The sequence below is a fragment of the Eriocheir sinensis genome, unplaced genomic scaffold (assembly GCF_024679095.1).
Source record: "Eriocheir sinensis breed Jianghai 21 unplaced genomic scaffold, ASM2467909v1 Scaffold5, whole genome shotgun sequence".
Lineage (NCBI taxonomy): Eukaryota > Metazoa > Arthropoda > Malacostraca > Decapoda > Varunidae > Eriocheir > Eriocheir sinensis.
The window spans coordinates 230,001-249,735 of record NW_026111831.1 but is presented as its reverse complement, the minus strand read 5'-3'; the positions used below and the strand labels follow the sequence as shown (position 1 = coordinate 249,735).

Genomic DNA, 19,735 nt, shown 5'->3' with positions numbered 1-19,735 from the left:
TTAGGGACCATATAGACCGACATAATTTAATTCACGACTCACAGCATGGGTTTACTAAAGGAAAGTCGTGCCTCACTAATCTTATATCCTTTTACAATAGAGTATACGAGGCAGCTGACAATGATGAGAGCTATGATGTGGTTTATCTTGATTTTAGTAAGGCCTTCGATAAGGTACCTCACCAGAGACTGTTGAATAAAGTCAGGGCTCATGGGATAAGAGGGAAGGTATCTGATTGGATTAAGGCGTGGATTAGCGACAGGAAACAGAGGGTTACCATTAACGGTAAAAAATGCGATTGGGGTAATGTTACCAGTGGGGTTCCTCAAGGTTCAGTTTTAGACCCGCTTCTATTCATTATCTACATCAATGACATAGACAATGGGATAACTAGTGACATAGGTAAATTTGCGGATGACACCAAAATAGGACGCACTGTTAGGACAGGGGAGGATGCTAGAGCACTGCAGGAGGATCTCAACAAACTGTCAGCTTGGTCAGAGAAATGGCAGATGAATTTTAACATCACCAAGTGTAGCGTACTTAGTGTAGGAACACGCAACCCAATGCACGGGTATAGCTTAGACTCCACAGCGATAGGCAGGTCTGAGTGTGAAAGGGATTTGGGAGTGTTAGTGAACTCTGACCTAAAACTAAGGAAGCAATGTATTAGTGCGAGGAATAGGGCTAACAGGGTATTAGGCTTTATTAACAGGACGGTAACCAACAGGAGTGCAGAGGTCATCCTCAGACTCTATTTTGCGTTAGTTAGGCCACACTTAGATTATGCTGTCCAGTTTTGGTGCCCATACTACAGAATGGACATCAACTTGCTAGAATCAGTTCAGAGGAGGATGACCAAGATGATTCAGGGGCTGAGGAACCTCCCATATCAAAATAGGCTGAAACATCTAAACTTACATTCACTAGAGAGACGCAGAGTGCGGGGAGATCTGATAGAAGTATTCAAATGGGTCAAGGGTTACAACAAAGGCGATATAAGTAAAGTACTGAGAATTAGCCAGCAGGATAGAACACGCAGTAATGGATTTAAATTAGAAAAGTGTAGATTTAGGAGAGATATAGGCAAGCATTGGTTTAGTAATAGGGTGGTGGGGGAATGGAATAGACTCAGCAATCACATAGTTAGTGCAGGGACGATAGCTTGTTTTAAGAGTAGACTGGATAGCTACATGGACGAGGACGACAGGTGGCAGTGAGGTGTGGGTGCAGTAAGGAGACGGGGTGCTGCATGCGTGCCTAGTACCGCCGGTATAACGAGGATCAAGCCTCTACCTGTAACCCCTGTAACTACACCTCACCCACCGTGAGTAGTGGGGGGGATTCTGGAGCTGCCCTGTGTAGGCCACCCGGCCTCTTGCAGTTTCCCATGTTCTTATGTTCTTATGTCTGTCAGTCAGTCAACCAGTCAGTCAGTCAGCCAGTCAGTCAGTCAGTAGAGAGAGAGAGAGAATGAAGAAAAGAGAGAAAATGAGATAAATGAACAGGAAATAGACATAAAAAAGGAGATGGAGAAAAATAATAATAATAATAATAAGAAGAAAAAGGAGAAGAAGGAAAATAAGAAGAAAAGAGAAAACAGTCCCAGGGGCAAGACGGACCAAGAGGAAGAAGAAGAAGAAGAAGAAGAGGAAGGAGGAGATAAACAAACGTGAGGCCACAGCCTAACTAGCCCCAGAAAACACCCACGAAGACGAAGAAGGAGGTGATAAAGGAAGAAAAGGAAGAAGAAGAAGAAGAAGACAAGGAGGACAAGAGGAGCTGAAGAAGACAAGAAGAGGAACATACCACATTAAATACCTTTATCTCTCTCTCTCTCTCTCTCTCTCTCTCTCTCTCTCTCTCTCTCTCTCTCTCTCTCTCTCTCTCTCACACACACACACACACACACACACACACACACTCTCTCTCTCTCTCTCTCTCTCTCTCTCTCTCTCTCTCTCTCTCTCTCTCTCTCTCTCTCTCTCTCACACACACACACACACACACACACATACTCTCTCTCTCTCTCTCTCTCTCTCTCTCTCTCTCTCTCTCTCTCTCTCTCTCTCTCTCTCTCTCTCTCACACACACACACACACACACACACATTTACTCTCTCTCTCTCTCTCTCTCTCTCTCTCTCTCTCTCTCTCTCTCTCTCTCTCTCTCTCTCACACACACACGCACACACACACACAGGATGGCCGAGGAGAGTGTGTCAGAGTCCTTTGACAGACTCCTGCGTGTGTACCAAGACATAGAGTCCTCCAGCCTGCCCACCAATGACCCTCAGCTGCAGGTCAGGGCTCCACTTCTTCTTCTTCTTCTTCTTCTTCTTCTTCTCATTCTTCATTTTCTTCTTCCCCTTTTTCTTCTTCTTCCCCTTCTTTTTTTTTTTCTTCTCATTCTTCTTAATTCTTCCTCTTCCCCTTCTTCTTCTTCTTCTTCCCTTTCTTGTTTCTTCTTCTTCTTCTGTGTCTTCCTCTTCCTCCCTTCCTTTCTTCCTCCCCTTCCTTACCTTTCCTCCTCCTCCTCCTTCTCCTTTCCTTCTCTTCCTTCCTTTCTTCCTTTCCCCTTCCTTCTTACCTTTACTTCTCCTCCTTCTTCCCTTCTTCCTCCCTTCCTTCCTTCCCTTCTTACATTTCCTTCTCCTCTCCCTTTTTTCCTTTCTCTCCCTCCTCCTTCTCTCTCCCTTCTTTCCTTTCCTCCTCCTCTTCCTCCTCTTTCCCCTTCTTCCTTTCCCTCCTCTCATGACCTTCTACTACTTCTTCTTTTGACCTCTGTTGCTTCCTCCTGTGACCTCCTTTACTTGCTTTTTTTCCCGTATCGCCATTTCCTATTTTCGTCGGCAGGTCAGGTCAGGTTGTCAGGTTAGGTCATTTAGTTTGGTCAAATTTGCTAAGTTAATTCTTCTATAATAAGTTTGTGACAGACTTTGCCATGGTTGTCATTGGCGGCAGAGTTCTCGGTTAGATATAATTAGGTAGGTTAGGTTAGATGGGTCGTCTCATCAGCTCTCCTCCTCTTACCGACAGTCATCTACCTCTTAAATTCTGCCGCCATGTTGCCTCTCTGTCTTCTATCGATATTTCCACGCTGACTGCTCTTCTGAACTTGCTAACTGCGTGCCTCCCCTCCTCCCGCGACTTTCTACTCATGCTCATCCCTATACTGTCCAACCCCTTATGCAAGAGTTAACCAGCATCTTCACTCTTTCATCCCCTTCACTGGTAAACTCTGGAGCAGCCTTATTTCGTCTGTATTTCCTCCTGCCTATGACTTGACCTCTTTCAAGAAGAGTATCAAGACACCTCTCCACCCGAAATTGACCTCTCTTTTGGGTACTCTTTACTTTAGTCTTTTATGGGAGCGGCAAGTAGCATTTTTTTTCACTCTTTTTGTTGCCCTTGAGCCGTGTCCTTTGATGTAAAGAAAAAAAAGGCAGGTTGAGTTACGCTAGATTTAGTTAGGTTGTATCAGGTTTGGGGCACATTAGGTTAGATATAGTTAGGCTGTGTGAGGTTAGGTTAGCTGAGATATAGGTAGGTTAGGTTAGGTACGTCAGGTTAGGTAAGGTAGGTTTGGGTAGGTTAGATATAGGTCGTAGGGTTTCCTGTTTGTGAGGTTTTCCGCATCCCGGGATTCTGGGACAAATCAGGAAGTTTTACTAGGTTTTCCCTTATCAGATAATATGTAATGCTGATCCTAAATACTTTAATGGTATAGTTTAGGTAAATAATTATTTGATAGGCAATTGCAACATTATATTTCTTGTTTACAAGACTATAACAAGAAATGGACTTCCAGGCAATCCGTTAGGCCTCCCTTTTGAAGCATTGATGTGGCTATGAGCTCACTCTTTGTGGTAACAGTTACAGAGATTCCATCTGCTGCGGCCAGTGTACCAGTAATGTCCTCACAGGTTTAGTTTTTCTTAAATTCAGTTAATTTTTGTTGCAATGTCTTTTTCTTCACCTCACTCACATCAGTGTGTTCAGGCTCAACAACATCAATGGAATGTTGGTTCCTTAATGTGATGACTCTGCCCTTATCTCAGTGTGCTAACATCACCAGAAATAAAACAAAGTTCTGTGCATGACCTTCAGTTACATAACCACATTTCCGTATATCATGCAACTCAAGATACACCATTATGACCATCATGGCTATATTTTTGCATCACATGCAGGCCAAGAACTCAAACGTTTACACAGTACCTACGACAGTAATGTACTTTTCCGGTCTTAACTTTGCAGTCTCCAGGCCGCAGGGAGGTAACACAGCTAGGTAACACAGGCTAGCATGGTGAGAACGCCTACAGGAACGGTACAGGTCACTTCAGTCGGAGTCTCTCTCGCCCTACCCACCTACTCTCCCTCTGTGTGTGTGTGCATGTTTGTTACTTTGTGGGAGGCAAAAATAAGAAATGAAAATAAGAATTCCAGGAAATCTTTTTTTCTCATTTCGGCCAGGGTCCTGAGATCTGGGGAAGGAAGCCTTAATAGGTAGGTCAGGTTAGATATGGTTTAGTAAGTTAAGCTAAGTTAGGTATATTAGGTTAGGTTAGATATAGTTAGGTTATGTTTGATTATGTTTGGTTAGGTAGATTAGGTTAGGTTAGGTTATGTCAGATTAGGCAAGTTAGGTTTGGTTAGATAGATTAGGTTAGATATAGTTAGGTTATGTTAGGTAGGTTAGGTTAGAAATAGTTAGGGTATGTCAGGTTAGGTAAGTTAGGTTTGGTTAGGTAGATTAGGTTAGGTAAGTTAGGTTTGGTTAGGTAGATTAGGTTAGACACAGTTAGGTTAGTTCAGGTTGTGTCAGGTTAGGTTAGGTTAGATTTGTTAAGTTTATTCTTCTAAAAAAAGTACAAGTTCCCACACACACACTTCACGGCTATTTTCACACTTGTCCTGACCTCTACACTCTTCCCATGTCTTTCCGGGAGGTTTGCAGGTAAGCGGAAAACACACACACTAACACCCCCTCCCTCCCTCCCTCCCGCAGACCAAGATCACCGAGGCCATCGCAGGCTTGGTCCGCGCCACCGTCCTTGTGTCCGAGCTCGGCATCTTCAGCTCCAACGAAACCCTTGAAGACCTCCCCACCTCCTCCATCAAGCTGCTCCTTCTCCCGGCACTCCTCGGCACTCTTACCCTCAAACAGACAGACAAGGATCGGACTGAGACTCTACGCATTGCCGCTGTCTATCTCCGGGACTTCCTACAACGGTGCTTTAGCTATGGGGTGACTAAGACTAGGCCCCCGCAGCACCTAGGAGACTCAGAGGAAGAGGAGGAGGAAGAGGAGGGGAGGAGGAATAAGGGTCAGGATGTGAAGAGGAATGGCCCACCGACACCTGAGGTTGGTCTTTATATTTTAATTCTTTTTTTTTATTTATTTTTTTTATTTTATATAAGTCCGTCGGCTTTGACTTTTCCGTTCCCTTCCCTTCCGCTTCCTTTTTGCTTGGTCTCCTCTCCTCCATCACTCCATCGTCCCGCACTCTCCTTAAAAAAACTCTCCTTTTCCGACTCCGTTCGTTCTTCATTTTCGTTCGTTTGTGTGTGAGTTTGTTAATAGCGATGATATTGATGATGAGAAATGGTTTATCCTTAGAAGTTCAGCTGCCGAGCCTTTGTCTGTCACTCTCAGTCCCAAACTCCTTACTCCCTATTTCTTCCCTATTAAAACTGTCATCTATTTTCTACTTCCTTAACTTTTTCACTTCTGTTTCTTCCGTCAAAACCTTTCCCTGTTCTTATTTTCCATGTCAATCGTTTCTCTCAGTCCCAAACTCCTTACTCCCTATTTCTTCCCTATTAAAAACCATCAACTATTTTCTACTTCCTTCACTTTTTCACTTCTGTTTCTACCGTCAAAACCTTTCCCTGTTGTTATTTTCCATGTCAATCCTTTCTCTCAGTCCCAAACTCCTTACTCCCTATTTCTTCCCTATTAAAACCTTATCTATTTTCTACTTCCTTCACTTCTTCACTTCTGTTTCTACCGTCAAAACCTTTCCCTGTTGTTATTTTCCATGTCAATAGTTTCTCTCAGTCCCAAACTCCTTACTCCCTATTTCTTCCTTATTAAAACCATCAACTATTTTCTACTTCCTTCACTTCTTCACTTCTGTTTCTTCCGTCAAAACCTTTCCCTGTTGTTATTTTCTATTTCAATCCTTTCTCTCAGTCCCAAACTCCTTACTCCCTATTTCTTCCCTATTAAAACTATCATCTATTTTCTACTTCCTTCACTTTGTCCAGTTTCTACCATTAAAACCTTTCCCTGTTGTTATTTTCCATGTCAATCCTTTCTGTCAGTCCCAAACTCCTTACTCCCTATTTCTTCCTTATTAAAACCCATCAACTATTTTCTACTTCCGTCACTTCTGCACTTCTGTTTCTTCCGTCAAAATCTTTCCCTGTTGTTATTTTCCATGTCAATCGTTTCTCTCAGTCCCAAACTCCTTACTCCCTATTTCTTCCCTATTAAAACCTTATCTATTTTCTACTTCCTTCACTTCTTCACTTCTGTTTCTACTGTCAAAATCTTTCCCTGTTGTTATTTTCCATGTCAATCCTTTCTCTCAGTCCCAAACTCCTTACTCCCTATTTCTTCCCTATTAAAACTATCATCTATTTTCTACTTCCTTCACTTCGTCCAGTTTCTACCGTCAAAATCTTTCCCTGTTGTTATTTTCCATGTCAATCTTTCCTCTCGGTCCCAAACTCCTTACTCCCTATTTCTTCCCTATTAAAAACCATCATCTATTTCCTACTTCCATCACTTCGTCATCTCCAGTTTCCTCCGTCAAAACCTTTCCCTGTTGTTATTTTCATTGTCAATCCTTTCTCTCAGCCCCAAACTCCTTACTCCCTATTTCTTCCTTATTAAAACTGTCAACTATTTTCTACTTCCGTCACTTCTGCACTTCTGTTTCTTCCGTCAAAACCTTTCCCTGTTGTTATTTTCCATGTCAATCGTTTCTCTCAGTCCCAAACTCCTTACTCCCTATTTCTTCCCTATTAAAACCTTATCTATTTTCTACTTCCTTCACTTCTTCACTTCTGTTTCTACTGTCAAAATCTTTCCCTGTCGTTATTTTCCATGTCAATCGTTTCTCTCAGTCCCAAACTCCTTACTCCCTATTTCTTCCTTATTAAAAACCTTATCTATTTTCTACTTCCTTCACTTTTTCACTTCTGTTTCTACCGTCAAAATCTTTCCCTGTTGTTATTTGCCATGTCAATCTTTTCTCTCAGTCCCAAACTCCTTACTCCCTATTTCTTCCCTATTAAAAACCATCAACTATTTTCTACTTCCTTCACTTTTTCACTTCTGTTTCTACCGTCAAAACCTTTCCCTGTTGTTATTTTCCATGTTAATCCTTTCAGTCCCAAACTCCTTACTCCCTATTTCTTCCTTATTAAAACCATTATCAATTTTCTACTTCCTTCACTTTGTCACTCCAGTTTCCTCCGTCAAAACCTTTCCCTGTTGTTATTTTCCATGTCAATCCTTTCTCTCAGTCCCAAACTCCTTACTCCCTATTTCTTCCTTATTAAAACTATCATCTATTTTCTACTTCCTTCACTTCGTCCAGTTTCTACCGTCAAAATCTTTCCCTGTCGTTATTTTCCATGTCAGTCCTTTCTCTCAGTCCCAAACTCCTTACTCCCTATTTCTTCCTTATTAAAACCATCAACTATTTTCTACTTCCGTCACTTCTTCACTTCTGTTTCTTCCGTCAAAACCTTTCCCTGTTGTTATTTTCCATGTCAATCCTTTCTCTCAGTCCCAAACTCCTTACTCCCTATTTCTTCCTTATTAAAACCATCAACTATTTTCTACTTCCTTCACTTTTTCACTTCTGTTTCTTCCGTCAAAACCTGTCCCTGTTGTTATTTTCTATTTCAATCCTTTCTCTCAGTCCCAAACTCCTTACTCCCTATTTCTTCCCTATTAAAAACCATCATCTATTTTCTACTTCCGTCACTTCTGCACTTCTGTTTCTACCGTCAAAACCTTTCCCTGTTGTTATTTTCTATTTCAATCCTTTCTCTCAGTCCCAAACTCCTTACTCCCTATTTCTTCCCTATTAAAAACCATCAACTATTTTCTACTTCCTTCACTTCTTCACTTCTGTTTCTACCGTCAAAACCTTTCCCTGTTATTATTTTCCATGTCAATCCTTTCTCCCAGTCTCAAACTCCTTACTCCCTATTTCTTCCTTATTAAAACCATCATCTATTTTCTACTTCCGTCACTTCTGCACTTCTGTTTCTACCGTCAAAACCTTTCCCTGTTGTTATTTTCCATGTCAATCCTTTCTCTCAGTCCCAAACTCCTTACTCCCTATTTCTTCCTTATTAAAAACCTTATCTATTTTCTACTTCTTTCACTTCGTCATCTCCAGTTTCTACCGTCAAAATCTTTCCCTGTTATTATTTTCCATGTCAGTCTTTCCTCTCAGTCCCATGTCAGTCCTTTCTTCTATTTCTTCCTCCTTCCTTTTCTCCAATTATCTGATGCATTCTACTTGTCCAATGCTCTCACCATCATTGCCAGATTGTCGTATTCAGAGCACAGTATTTACTGGTTTCCGACGCCTAACTATTGCCAAGAAACATCAGGATCTAACCCTTTTAACGATAACTGTAAATGAGTTTCGTTATCGTAGCCCAGAAGACAGTTTTGGGGTAGGAAGTCGGGAAATATAAGTGGCTGAGTACGACAATCTGGCAACATTGGCTCTCACCTATCCAATTCTATCTTCTCCTGTTGCTTCCGTCCCTCTTGGCTTTCAATTTTCTAGCTGAGACAGACTCTTAACTTGGCAAGGAGTTCAAAGTTAATGCAAAGAATATGTTTCCTTACCTCTCCTTTTCTAAAATATCCAAACACTCACCTCACACCACACACACACACACACACACACCACCACAATCACCACACACCTCACTACCACCACACCACATCACCACCACTTCACTCTCCCCCCCTCACCACCACCAGCATCACCTCATCCTGCACCCCCCCACAGGAGCTGCAGGAGATGGCCCGGCAGAGGCAGGACAAGATCAGCCGCTACAGGGAGAGGACGGACATGGTGGCGCGGCTGGACATCCTGAAGGCCATGTACAGGCAGCGGGCCGAGGACGAGGAGGTGGCCAGGAAGTACCACACCACACTCGTACAGAAGTTTGCCCTGGAGAGGTGCGTGGGTGGGTGTGCGTTGGGTGAGGTGGGTGGGGGGAGACAGGTGGGTGGGTGGGGGGTTGGGTTAGGTTAGGAGGGGAGAGTGGTGAGGTATGGCCTGATTGCATGGATGATATATGACAGCCTACTCACAGGAAACAGTGGTCAGTGTCAGTTGTATGCAAGAACAATAACAAATATCGTCAGTTATAGTTTATTTTGAGTTAAGAATTATTAGCACTGTCACAGTTTTCTGATTTGTTAACATAAGGTTACTACTTGCCTCGGCTGAGAGCAGCGCTAAGGCTGCTTAATAATTATAATCAACAATCTTGTATATTAACAAAACAGCTGCTTTTGACAGTACTAATATTTCTTAACTCAAAATCGACTATAATTGACGGTATTTGTTATGGTTGCTGCAGAAAATGAAAGTGACCTACAAAATTTTGTCAGTGTTTTTGATGGTGTCTGTAACGGGAGAAAGCTGAAAGTAAATGTCAACAAAAGTAAAGTGATGGTTTGTGAGTGAAGTAGAAGTGAGGCTGTAGGTTTTGTATGTCCTTATAGAGTGGAAATTGAATGTGAAAAAGAATGCAAAATAATTTTGAATGGTGAAGAAATGGAGGAGGTCAATGAGTTTAAGTACCTTGGATCAGTTATGTGTAAGCATGGTGGTACGGAGGGAGAGATAAGAGAAAGGGCATTGCAAGGAAGAAGGGTGGCAGGGTCTTTGGGACGAATCATGAATGGCAGAAGTGTGAGCATGGAGGTAAAGAGGGATTTGAGAAATACAATAATAGTACCAACCCTCACATATGAAACGTGGGCCTGGAATGAAAGTCAGAGGTCTAGAGTGCAGGCAGTGGAAATGAGTTATTTGAGGAGTGCTTGTGGTGTGAGTAGAATGGATGGAATGAGTAATGAAAGTGTGTACGAGCATTTTGGAATGTGTCACAGGGGTGAAGGGAAGAAGTGTGGAGTGGTGGAAGAAGTGAAGCGACAGACTTTAAAGTGGTTTGGCCACATGGAGCGAATGGAGGAGAGTAAGATGACCAGAAGGGTGTGTGTGAGTGAGATAGAGGGAGGGAATGCTAGAGGACGACCTCCAGTGAAATGGAGGGATAGGGTGCAGGAGTACATTGGGGAGAGGGGGAAAGATCCTTGAGAAACTTTGAGCAGGCAAGGAGGGAGTGTCTGGATAGAGAGAGATGGAAACTCTTCTGCCGTGGCCATCCCCTGCTGGGAGTTCCTAGGAGCAGGCGTCCATGAAATGATGCTGCATATTATTGACACTGGCGAATGTTCCCTACCTCTATTATCCACAAAATTGGACATGCCGTGTGAGAGTAGGTTGGTGGAGCACATTAATCCACACCTCAGACTTGTGTGCTGCAACTATAGAAGGTGTTTATATAGTTGCAGCACACAGGGCCTGGGCTACACTCATGTGCTTGTCTCTGTTTATACATCCATCCAGCTTTTCATTAGAGGTCCAGACACACCTTGCTCCAAAACTTCTTCATTTAATTTGTACCGTGCATTCATATTTCTACGATTAAAACATTGCTTCTTTGTGCCAGTTAGATACATTCGCTTTCTGTTTTCATGAGCGTTTTCTTAGGTTCATGGTACAGAGGAAGGGTCGAACTACCACCAGGGTCATTAAGCTACCCCTGGAAATGCTCACAATGCCCATGAAAGCCTTGTCAAATATATGCGTTTCTTGGGATCATGGTACAGAGGAAGGGTCGAACTACCACCAGGGTCATTAAGCTACCCCTGGAAATGCTCAAAACGCCTATGAAAGCCTTGTCAAATATGTGTGTTTCTTAAGTTCATGGTACAGAGGAAGGGTTGAACTACCACCAGGGTCATTAAACTACCCCTGGAAATGCCCACAACACCTATGAAAGCCTTGTCAAATATATGTCCCTCTGTCCTGCCCCCTTACCCCAGTCACATACCTCAGCACCCCTCCATCACATCTAAGGACATCCTCTACTACTACTACTACTACTACTACTACTACTACTACTACTTTTTTTTCTATGGCCTGCATCCATTAGAGTTGCGTAGTGAGAGGTATCTTTCCTTGTAGTCTTTCACAAAGCAATTTATTGGCCCCAACCCGCCAATGACTGTGGCCGACAACCATCTTTATTTAGTATTACAAACATTATTAAACATATTGTTCTTAACCCCTTCACTCCAGCGACGCCGACGTTGGCGTCACCGTACGGAAAGGGTTAGTCCTCTTCTAAACCTCTTAATCCTCTTCCATTTCCTCTTAATCCTTTTCCATTTGGTTCCTCTTAATCCTTTTCCATTTCCTCACAATCCTCTTCCATTTCCTCACAATCCTCTTCCATTTCCTCTTAATCCTCTTCCATTTCCTCTTAATCCTCTTCCATTTCCTCTTAATCCTCTTCCATTTCCTCTTAATCCTCTTCCATTTCCTCTTAATCCTCTTCCATTTCCTCTTAATCCTCTTCCATTTCCTCTTAATCCTCTTCCATTTCCTCTTAATCCTCTTCCATTTCCTCGTAATCCTCTTCCATTTCCTCTTAATCTCTTCCATTTCCTCTTAATCCTCTTCCATTTCCTCTTAATCCTCTTCCATTTCCTCTTAATCCTCTTCCATTTCCTCGTAATCCTCTTCCATTTCCTCTTAATCCTCTTCCATTTCCTCTTAATCCTCTTCCATTTCCTCGTAATCCTCTTCCATTTCCTCTTAATCCTCTTCCATTTCCTCTTAATCCTCTTCCATTTCCTCGTAATCCTCTTCCATTTCCTCTTAATCCTCTTCCATTTCCTCGTAATCCTCTTCCATTTCCTCTTAATCCTCTTCCATTTCCTCTTAATCCTCTTCCATTTCCTCTTAATCCTTTTCCATTTCCTCTTAATCCTCTTCCATTTCCTCACAATCCTCTTCCATTTCCTCTTAATCCTTTTCCATTTCCTCTTAATCCTCTTCCATTTCCTCACAATCCTCTTCCATTTCCTCTTAATCCTTTTCCATTTCCTCTTAATCCTCTTCCATTTCCTCTTAATCCTCTTCCATTTCCTCTTAATCCTCTTCCATTTCCTCTTAATCCTCTTCCATTTCCTCTTAATCCTCTTCCATTTCCTCTTAATCCTCTTCCATTTCCTCTTAATCCTCTTCCATTTCCTCTTAATCCTTTTCCATTTCCTCTTAATCCTCTTCCATTTCCTCTTAATCCTCTTCCATTTCCTCTTAATCCTCTTCCATTTCCTCTTAATCCTTTTCCATTTCCTCTTAATCCTTTTCCATTTCCTCTTAATCCTCTTCTAAACCCCTTAAGAGAAAATGGAAAAGGATTAAGAGGGATTGAGAGGTTTAGAAGAGGGTTAATCCTCCTCCATTTCCTCTTGACCCTTCCCACACTGTAACACCGATGTCTGCGTCACGGATGGAAAGGGTTAAGCTAACAGAGCTTGTGGTTGATACGACTATCAACCACCATCACCTCAAAGTCCAGGTCAGCAATGCGGGTGGTTTTGGGTGCAGGTGACCTGGTTCCTCTCAGGCAGACCAAGGCTGACCTCAGGAGGGAGAAGGACAGCCTGCATCTCATCCAGGCGACCACACTGCTTCTTAGCTGTTGTTTCTTATCCACGAGTGTTTCGGCGAGTCTTGCGTAGAAGCTCTGCGCCCTTGGTCCCATCCCTCCTGCCGTCGTGAATACTACCGGGGTGAAGGAGCCCTGGTCCACACTCTGTATTCTTTCTTCATATGCTCTGTTCTTCTCTTGTTCGTTTCTTCTGTGGGCTGCATCAAGGGTCAGGTCTCTGTGGCAATGGACCATGTTATCAAAGATCCTTATGTCAAAATATGCCCTTTGTCCATGAATCCTAAACTCCCTGGCGCTAACGTCCACCATACTACTACTACTACTACTACTACTACTACTACTACTACTACTACTACTACTACTGTTTGTATAATGTAATGGGGTCACACTCTCTCTCCTTGCAGCGTGGAGGAGCTGGAGAGTGTGGTCATGGAAAGGAAGATGTTGCAGCAGATGGCCTCACTCAAGCTGAAGGGTGGGGGGGAAGCAGCCAGCCCCCCACCCCCCACGGCACCCCCTCTCAAGTTAGTGGGATGTTTAGCAAGCCTTGTAGTACCCACCCCCTCCCCCCCTAATACCCCCATACTCCTCCCCCCCTCCCTGTCTTCCTCCCTAACACTCACATACTCCCCCCTTCTCCCCCTCTCCCCCCATCCCTGTCTCTCCCCTCTAATACCCCCATACTCCTCCCCCACTCCCTGTCTTCCCCTCTAATACTCCTCCTCCCCTCCCTGTCTTCCTCCCTAACACTCACATACTCCCCCCTTCTCCCCCTCTCCCCCCATCCCTGTCTCTCCCCTCTAATACCCCCATACTCCTCCCCCACTCCCTGTCTTCCCCTCTAATACTCCTCCTCCCCCTCCCTCTCCCCCCATATTTGCTAGATCTTTTTTTTTTTTTCTATCTTTTTTTTCATCTTTTTCTAACCTTCCCTAGTTCTCTCTCTCTCTCTCTCTCTCTCTCTCTCTCTCTCTCTCTCTCTCTCTCTCTCTCTCTCTCTCTCTCTCTCTCTCTCTCTCTCTCTCTCTCTCTCTCTCTCTCTCTCTCTCCTATTTCTTCCTTTTTTATTATTTTTTCTGCATTCTAAATCTTTTCTTGTTTTCATTATTTTCTCACGCTCTATAATTATCTCTTCTTTCTTCCATATTTTCACATTCCTTATCTTCTCCTTTTCCACTTTTCCCACATTCAATATCTTCCTAAATTTTCCTTTTTTTCTGCATCATTTTCCTTCCTTCCTTCCTTCCTTCCTTCCTTCCTTTCCTCATCCTTCTGCTCCTTCCTATCCTTTGTGTGTATTTACCTAGTTGTAATTTTACAGGGCCTGGGCTTACGCTCGTGTGTGTGTGTGTGTGTGTGTGTGTGTGTGTGTGTGTGTGTCATATATTTGCAAGGTCCTGTAGAGTCTTAACCCTTTATGCAACAGTGGAGGTAGCCAAGGAAAACAACATGAGAAGGAGGAGGAGGAGGATGTACTGAAACCCTCTCTGATCCCCAACATCCCTCTCCCTTAGGCCCATCCTGATCACCCGAGACGCAGCGCAGAAGAACGTCTTTGGTCTGGGGTACCCTAGTCGACCCAGCTTGACGGTGCAGGAATTCTACGACCAGCGTGTCAGGGATGGCTGGTGAGTGTGTGTGTGTGTGTGTGTGTTGGGGGGGGGGAAGAAAGGTAAGGGGAAAGAGAAGAAGAGGGAGGGTTAGGAAGGGGGGAAGGAAGGGGAGGAATGTGTGTGTGTGTGTGTGTGTGTGTGTGTGTGTTGGGGTGGAGGGGTCATGTGATCATGGAGGTGTTAATGGCCATCAAGTGCTGGTATTGTGCTAAGCTGTTATCTGTCCGTGTGAGCTCTGACCAGGATTTGAATATTGTGGTGTTTTTGGGGGGAGGGAGGGCGGGTGGGAGTGGGTCTCCATGCCGTGGGTTGCAGAGGAGGGACTTGCCAAATTTGGTTAGGTTTATGTGGTATTGGTCCTGAAGGGCGGGCAGATTCAGCTGGGTGAGTGCATGTTCGTAATTGGTGTAAGAGCTGTCCAGAATATGTCTGCAAGGCCTGCTTCTGCACTCTCTCTAGTTGGCGTTGCTGGGTCTTGTTGATGGAGGAAGCCCAAGCAGGAGAGGCATAGAGGAGTCTGGGAAGGATGAAGGTGGTGTACAGGTCCTTGAGCGTCCTTTGGGGGGCTCCCAGTGCCTTCATGCGCCTCAACATGAAAAGTTTGCAGGAAGCCGCCCTGATGATGGTGGTGATGTGCTTGCCCCAGCCCAGCTTGCTGTCCAGGGTGACTCCAAGTAGTTTGGTGGATTCAACCACCTGCAGCCGGTGAGGGCCAACCTCCAGGGCTGGCGGTGGGATGGCAGTGGTGGAGGTGTGGAAATGCATCCCCACCGTCTTGTTGGTGTTGATGGTGACGTGGTTGTCTTGCGTCCAGCTCTGCAGGCGGTCCAGAATGTGTTGTAGGGGCGTGTAGTCAGGGGCTGTGTTGTTGATGGAGATGCCCACTGTAGAATCATCCACGTACTTCCAGCGATGAGGGGCGGCTAACATTGCATTGTTGATCAGAATAAGGAAACAAAGAGGCCCCATGCGCGTCCCTTGTGGCACCCCAGCAGAGAGGGGCTGGAGGGTGGAGGTGCAGCCCTGGTGATGCACAGCTTGGTGCTGGTGCGTCAGGAAGTCCGCCAGCCAGGATGTCAGGTGGGAGGGCAGGCCGATGGTTATGTCCTTGGTGATGACAGTGGTGTGGTCAACCAGGTCGTAGGCTTTCCGAAAGTCAATAAAGGCGAGGGCAGAGGAAGTTTTTCTGGTTTCCTGGTTTTTAAGAATGAAATCAAGGAAACTAATGAGGCAGTGTGTTGTGGAAGAGGCTCTAACATTGATGAACTGCCTCTGATCAATTTTGTAATGAATAGTATCATGTGCCCAGCTAAATACAAAGTCTTCACAAAGCAGGCTCAGGATTGGAGTGATGGCAATGGGTCTTAGCTCATTAAGTGAGGTGGGGTTGGTGACTTTGGGGATGGGAGTGACGAATGAGGTTTTCCAATCTGTGAGGCATTTGCTCTGAGTGAGGGAGGCATTGATGATGGAGGCAAGGGGGGCAGCAAGTTCATAGGAAAACTCCTGATAAAGCTTTATGGGTGAATCTAGAGGTGTGGTAGACCTTTTGAGTTTGAGGGATCTGAGCTTTTCGGCAACTTGAAACTCTTCCACGTTGGGAGGATTAGACGGGGAGGGAGGCAAGGTCTAGGGGGGAAGGCTTTGACAGACAGATGAGAAGTGAGAGTTAATCAGTTCAGGTATCTCAAGGGGGGAGGAGGAGGGGAGAAAAGGGAAAGCTGGTGTGTGTGTGTGTGTGTGTGTGTGTGTGTGACAATTTTTTTATTTATTTTATTTTATTTATTTATTTATTTATTTATTTTTTTTTTTTTTTTTTGTGTGTGTGTGTGTGTGTGTGTGTGACAATTTTTTTATTTATTTTATTTTATTTATTTATTTATTTTTTTTTTTTTGTGTGTGTGTGTGTGTGTGACAATTTTTTTATTTATTTTATTTTATTTATTTATTTATTTATTTTTTGTGTGTGTGTGTGTACTATTCCAGTCATCTCCATCACCACCACCACCACTACTACTACTACTACTACTACTACTACTACTACTACTACTACTACTACTACTACCCCCATCCAGGTTCCCGGACCCCACCAAGAGCAGGTCCTGCCTCCAAGACCGCTCCACCATGACGCCGGAGCAGGAGGCCGCCATCAGGGAGGCGGAGGAGGCGGAGGAGGAGCGGAAGGCGGAAGAGGAGGAGGACCCTGAGGTCTTGGAGCGGGCAAGGGCGAGGGATGAGTGGAGGGACAACCACCGGAGGGGCTGGGGCAACACCTACAACAGGAGCTGAGTGTGGGGGCATAAGGGATTGGATTCTGTTAAAAGGGATTGGATGCTGTTAAAGAGGATTAGGGCATTAGGAAGGGGATTAGATGCTCTTTATAAACCTAAGAATGTGAGGTTTACAAAGGTTAGACCATTTAAACAACAGGAGCTGAGTGGGGGGCATAAGGGATTGGATTCTGTTAAAAGGGATTGGATGCTGTTAAAGAGGGTTAGGGCATTAGGAAGGGGATTAGATTCTCTTTATAAACCTAAGAATGTGAGGTTTACAAAGGTTAGACCATTTAAACAACAGGAGCTGAGTGTGGGGCATAAGGGATTGGATTCTGTTAAAAGGGATTGGATGCTGTTAAAGAGGATTAGGGCATAAGGAAGGGGATTAGATGCTCTTTACGAACCTAAGAACATAAGGTTTACAAATATTAGAGCACTGAGTGGGGGGAAGGGATTGGATGCTGTTAAAGAGGGTTAGGGCATTAGGAAGGGGATTAGATGCTCTTTATAAACCTAAGAATGAGGTCTAGAAGAGGACTAACATTGCTGGAGTGAAGGGGTTAGAAGGATGAGGGCATTATGAAGGGGATCTAAGACTGCTGGATAGGGAATTTAACCAGACATTTTAAATAGAAGTGATGCTGCTTTAATAGGGAGAAGCTAACAGTTGGGGGATCAAAATGCTGTCAACCTGGTAGCAGCGGGGATCATGTTTCCTAATGGTTCCTCTAAGCGAGAAAAATGAGAAAAAATCATCACTCACACAAACCATTTCATAATATATATCGATGCATTTGTGATCAGTTTATGTATCATCTATTTTAGGGGGTTTAAATCATGGCACAAATTTGGCCCGTCGCTGCTACAGGGTTAAAGGGGTTCAGATCACAGAGTTATAGACTAGAGGGTTCAACTCCAATCTCTCGCCACGGTGAGAGGTGAAGCCACTGCTCCTGCCTGTAACTCTAAGGTCGGCCGCCATAGGGTGACGGATTGGCGGCCTTTCCATGATAACACATGTTTACACTTAACCCGGTAGCAGCGGGGATCATGTTTCTTAATGGTCCCTCTAAGTGAGAAAAATGAGAAAAAATCACCCCTCATACAAACCATTTCATAATATATATCGAAGCATTTGTGATCAGTTTATGTATCATCTATTTTTTTGGGTTTAAATCATGGCACAAATTTGGCCCGTCACTGCTACACGGTAAAGCCACAAATTTGGCCCGTCGCTGCTACACGGTAAAGCCACAAATTTGGCCCATCACTGCTACATGGTAAAGCCACAAATTTGGCCTGTCACTGCTACACGGTAAAGCCACAAATTTGGCCCGTCGCTGCTACACGGTAAAGCCACAAATTTGGCCCGTCGCTGCTACACGGTAAAGCCACAAATTTGGCCCGTCACTGCTACACGGTAAAGCCACAAATTTGGCCCGTCACTGCTACACGGTAAAGCCACAAATTTGGCCCGTCGCTGCTACACGGTTAACCACTATTAGCTAGACACCATTGTGATATTTTGGAAAACTGAGCCGATCATTGTGTTGATGAGACATTGCTGTATATCATGATCACAGATTTATTGCACTTAGGTATACCAACAATAAAATAATGAGAAAAAATTATGGTATTGTATAAACATTTTAGTTCACCTTTCGTGTTTCAACTCCTTGTCATTCATGTACTTTTTATTGCATTAGATTTTCGTTTACAGTTTCAAATTCAGCACATTTTTCCGACTCAGATGGTATATGACCTGTACCAATGTGACAATAATTAGGGGGTAAAAATTGGACAGGAAAATAACAAGTCTATCTGACAGAGGATCGCCGAGGCGCTGGTAACTTCACAATAGCAGTAGCAGACTTAGCTATGTGATGTTGAGTTTGTCGCGCCATCCGACACCCTAAGATGGCCGCCAGTTGCTTCAAAATCCAGGCTCTGGTAACCCTCTATGTGTATAACTCTGTGGTTCAGACGCTGTTCAAAAACCATTAGGGGATCGTAAAAGGAATCTGAACCTCTTGATGAAGGGTTATAGCATTAGGAAGGGGATTGAATGCTCTGTGAAAGGGTTTGAGCATTGTAAAAGGAACTGGATGCTGTCTAAGAGGGTTGAGGCATTTCTATAGCATGACAAAGGGGTTCTGGAAGGGACTGAAAGAGGGGGGTGTCTGAAGAGAATTGAAGACTAAGGTATTGAAGATGAATATGAGGTTTTGTATATGTAAATGTATGTTGGGCTTTGAATAGACTAAGATAAGTGACCTCTGGAGGGTTTTATTGTGTCCTGGAGAGAGAGAGAGAGAGAGAGAGAGAGAGAGAGAGAGAGAGAGAGAGAGAGAGAGAGAGAGAGATTTAAGTATATGAAAACAAAGAAAAGGAGAGAGAGAGAGAGAGAGAGAGAGAGAGAGAGAGAGAGAGAGAGAGAGAGAGAGAGAGAGAGAGAGAGAGAGAGAGAGAGAGAGATTTGTGATATGAAAACAAAGAAAAGGCAGAGAGAGAGAGAGAGAGAGAGAGAGAGAGAGAGAGAGAGAGAGAGAGAGAGAGAGAGAGAGAGAGAGAGAGAGAGAGAGAGAGAGAGAGAGAGAGAGAGAGAGAGAGAGAGAGAGAGAGAGAGAGAGAGAGAGAGAGAGAGAGAGAGAGAGAGAGAGAGAGAGAGAGAGAGAGAGAGAGAGAGAGAGAGAGATTTAAGTATATGAAAACAAAGAAAAGGTGAGAGAGAGAGAGAGAGAGAGAGAGAGAGAGAGAGAGAGAGAGAGAGAGAGAGAGAGAGAGAGAGAGAGAGAGAGAGAGAGAGAGAGAGAGAGAGAGAGAGAGAGAGAGAGAGAGAGAGAGAGAGAGAGAGAGAGAGAGAGAGAGAGAGAGAGAGAGAGATTTAAGTATATGACAACAAAGAAAAGGAGAGAGAGAGAGAGAGAGAGAGAGAGAGAGAGAGAGAGAGAGAGAGAGAGAGAGAGAGAGAGAGAGAGAGAGAGAGAGAGAGATTAAGGTATATGACAACAAAGAAAAGGAGAGAGAGAGAGAGAGAGAGAGA

At 44.0% G+C, this 19,735-nt stretch overlaps 1 protein-coding gene and 1 long non-coding RNA gene across 6 annotated transcripts in view; one reads left to right on the top strand and one right to left on the bottom strand.

The window, feature by feature from the left end:
• The first annotated feature begins 2,043 nt into the window (after positions 1-2,043).
• Positions 2,044-17,718, top strand: LOC126992667 (immunoglobulin-binding protein 1-like). 3 transcript variants are annotated; one of them, XR_007746886.1, is made up of 7 exons: positions 2,123-2,302; positions 5,011-5,367; positions 9,053-9,225; positions 13,208-13,327; positions 14,318-14,431; positions 16,492-16,815; positions 17,110-17,718. XR_007746886.1 is itself a non-coding variant. In XM_050851476.1 (6 exons), exons 1-6 carry the CDS (start codon positions 2,204-2,206, stop codon positions 16,703-16,705), a joined length of 1,077 nt encoding a protein of 358 aa, XP_050707433.1. In that variant the 5' UTR covers positions 2,044-2,203; the 3' UTR covers positions 16,706-16,956. The 3 variants fall into 3 exon arrangements, 1 of the variants encoding a protein (XP_050707433.1); XR_007746885.1 differs by lacking the exon at positions 17,110-17,718 and adding an exon at positions 16,973-17,089 and having other exon boundaries at positions 16,492-16,825; XM_050851476.1 differs by lacking the exon at positions 17,110-17,718 and having other exon boundaries at positions 2,044-2,302; positions 16,492-16,956.
• Positions 16,910-19,735, bottom strand: part of LOC126992669 (uncharacterized) — a 37,419-nt gene continuing 34,593 nt past the window's right edge. For 2 of the 3 annotated variants that reach the window (XR_007746889.1, XR_007746887.1), the window contains exon 2: positions 16,910-17,383. This is a non-coding gene — a long non-coding RNA (uncharacterized LOC126992669). Of the gene's footprint in view, positions 17,384-17,724; positions 18,963-19,735 lie in introns of those variants that run through there. The other variant, XR_007746888.1, reaches the window with a different exon arrangement.

What these genes read in the sequence shown, in the direction of transcription:
- LOC126992667 (XM_050851476.1), top strand. Translation starts at nt 2,204, where the DNA reads ATGGCCGAGGAGAGTGTGTCAGAGTCCTTTGACAGACTCCTGCGTGTG. An exon ending in CAGAAGTTTGCCCTGGAGAG is followed by an intron (nt 9,226 to 13,207) that starts GTGCGTGGGTGG and finishes CTCTCCTTGCAG; the next exon opens with CGTGGAGGAGCTGGAGAGTG. An exon ending in CCCACGGCACCCCCTCTCAA is followed by an intron (nt 13,328 to 14,317) that starts GTTAGTGGGATG and finishes CCTCTCCCTTAG; the next exon opens with GCCCATCCTGATCACCCGAG.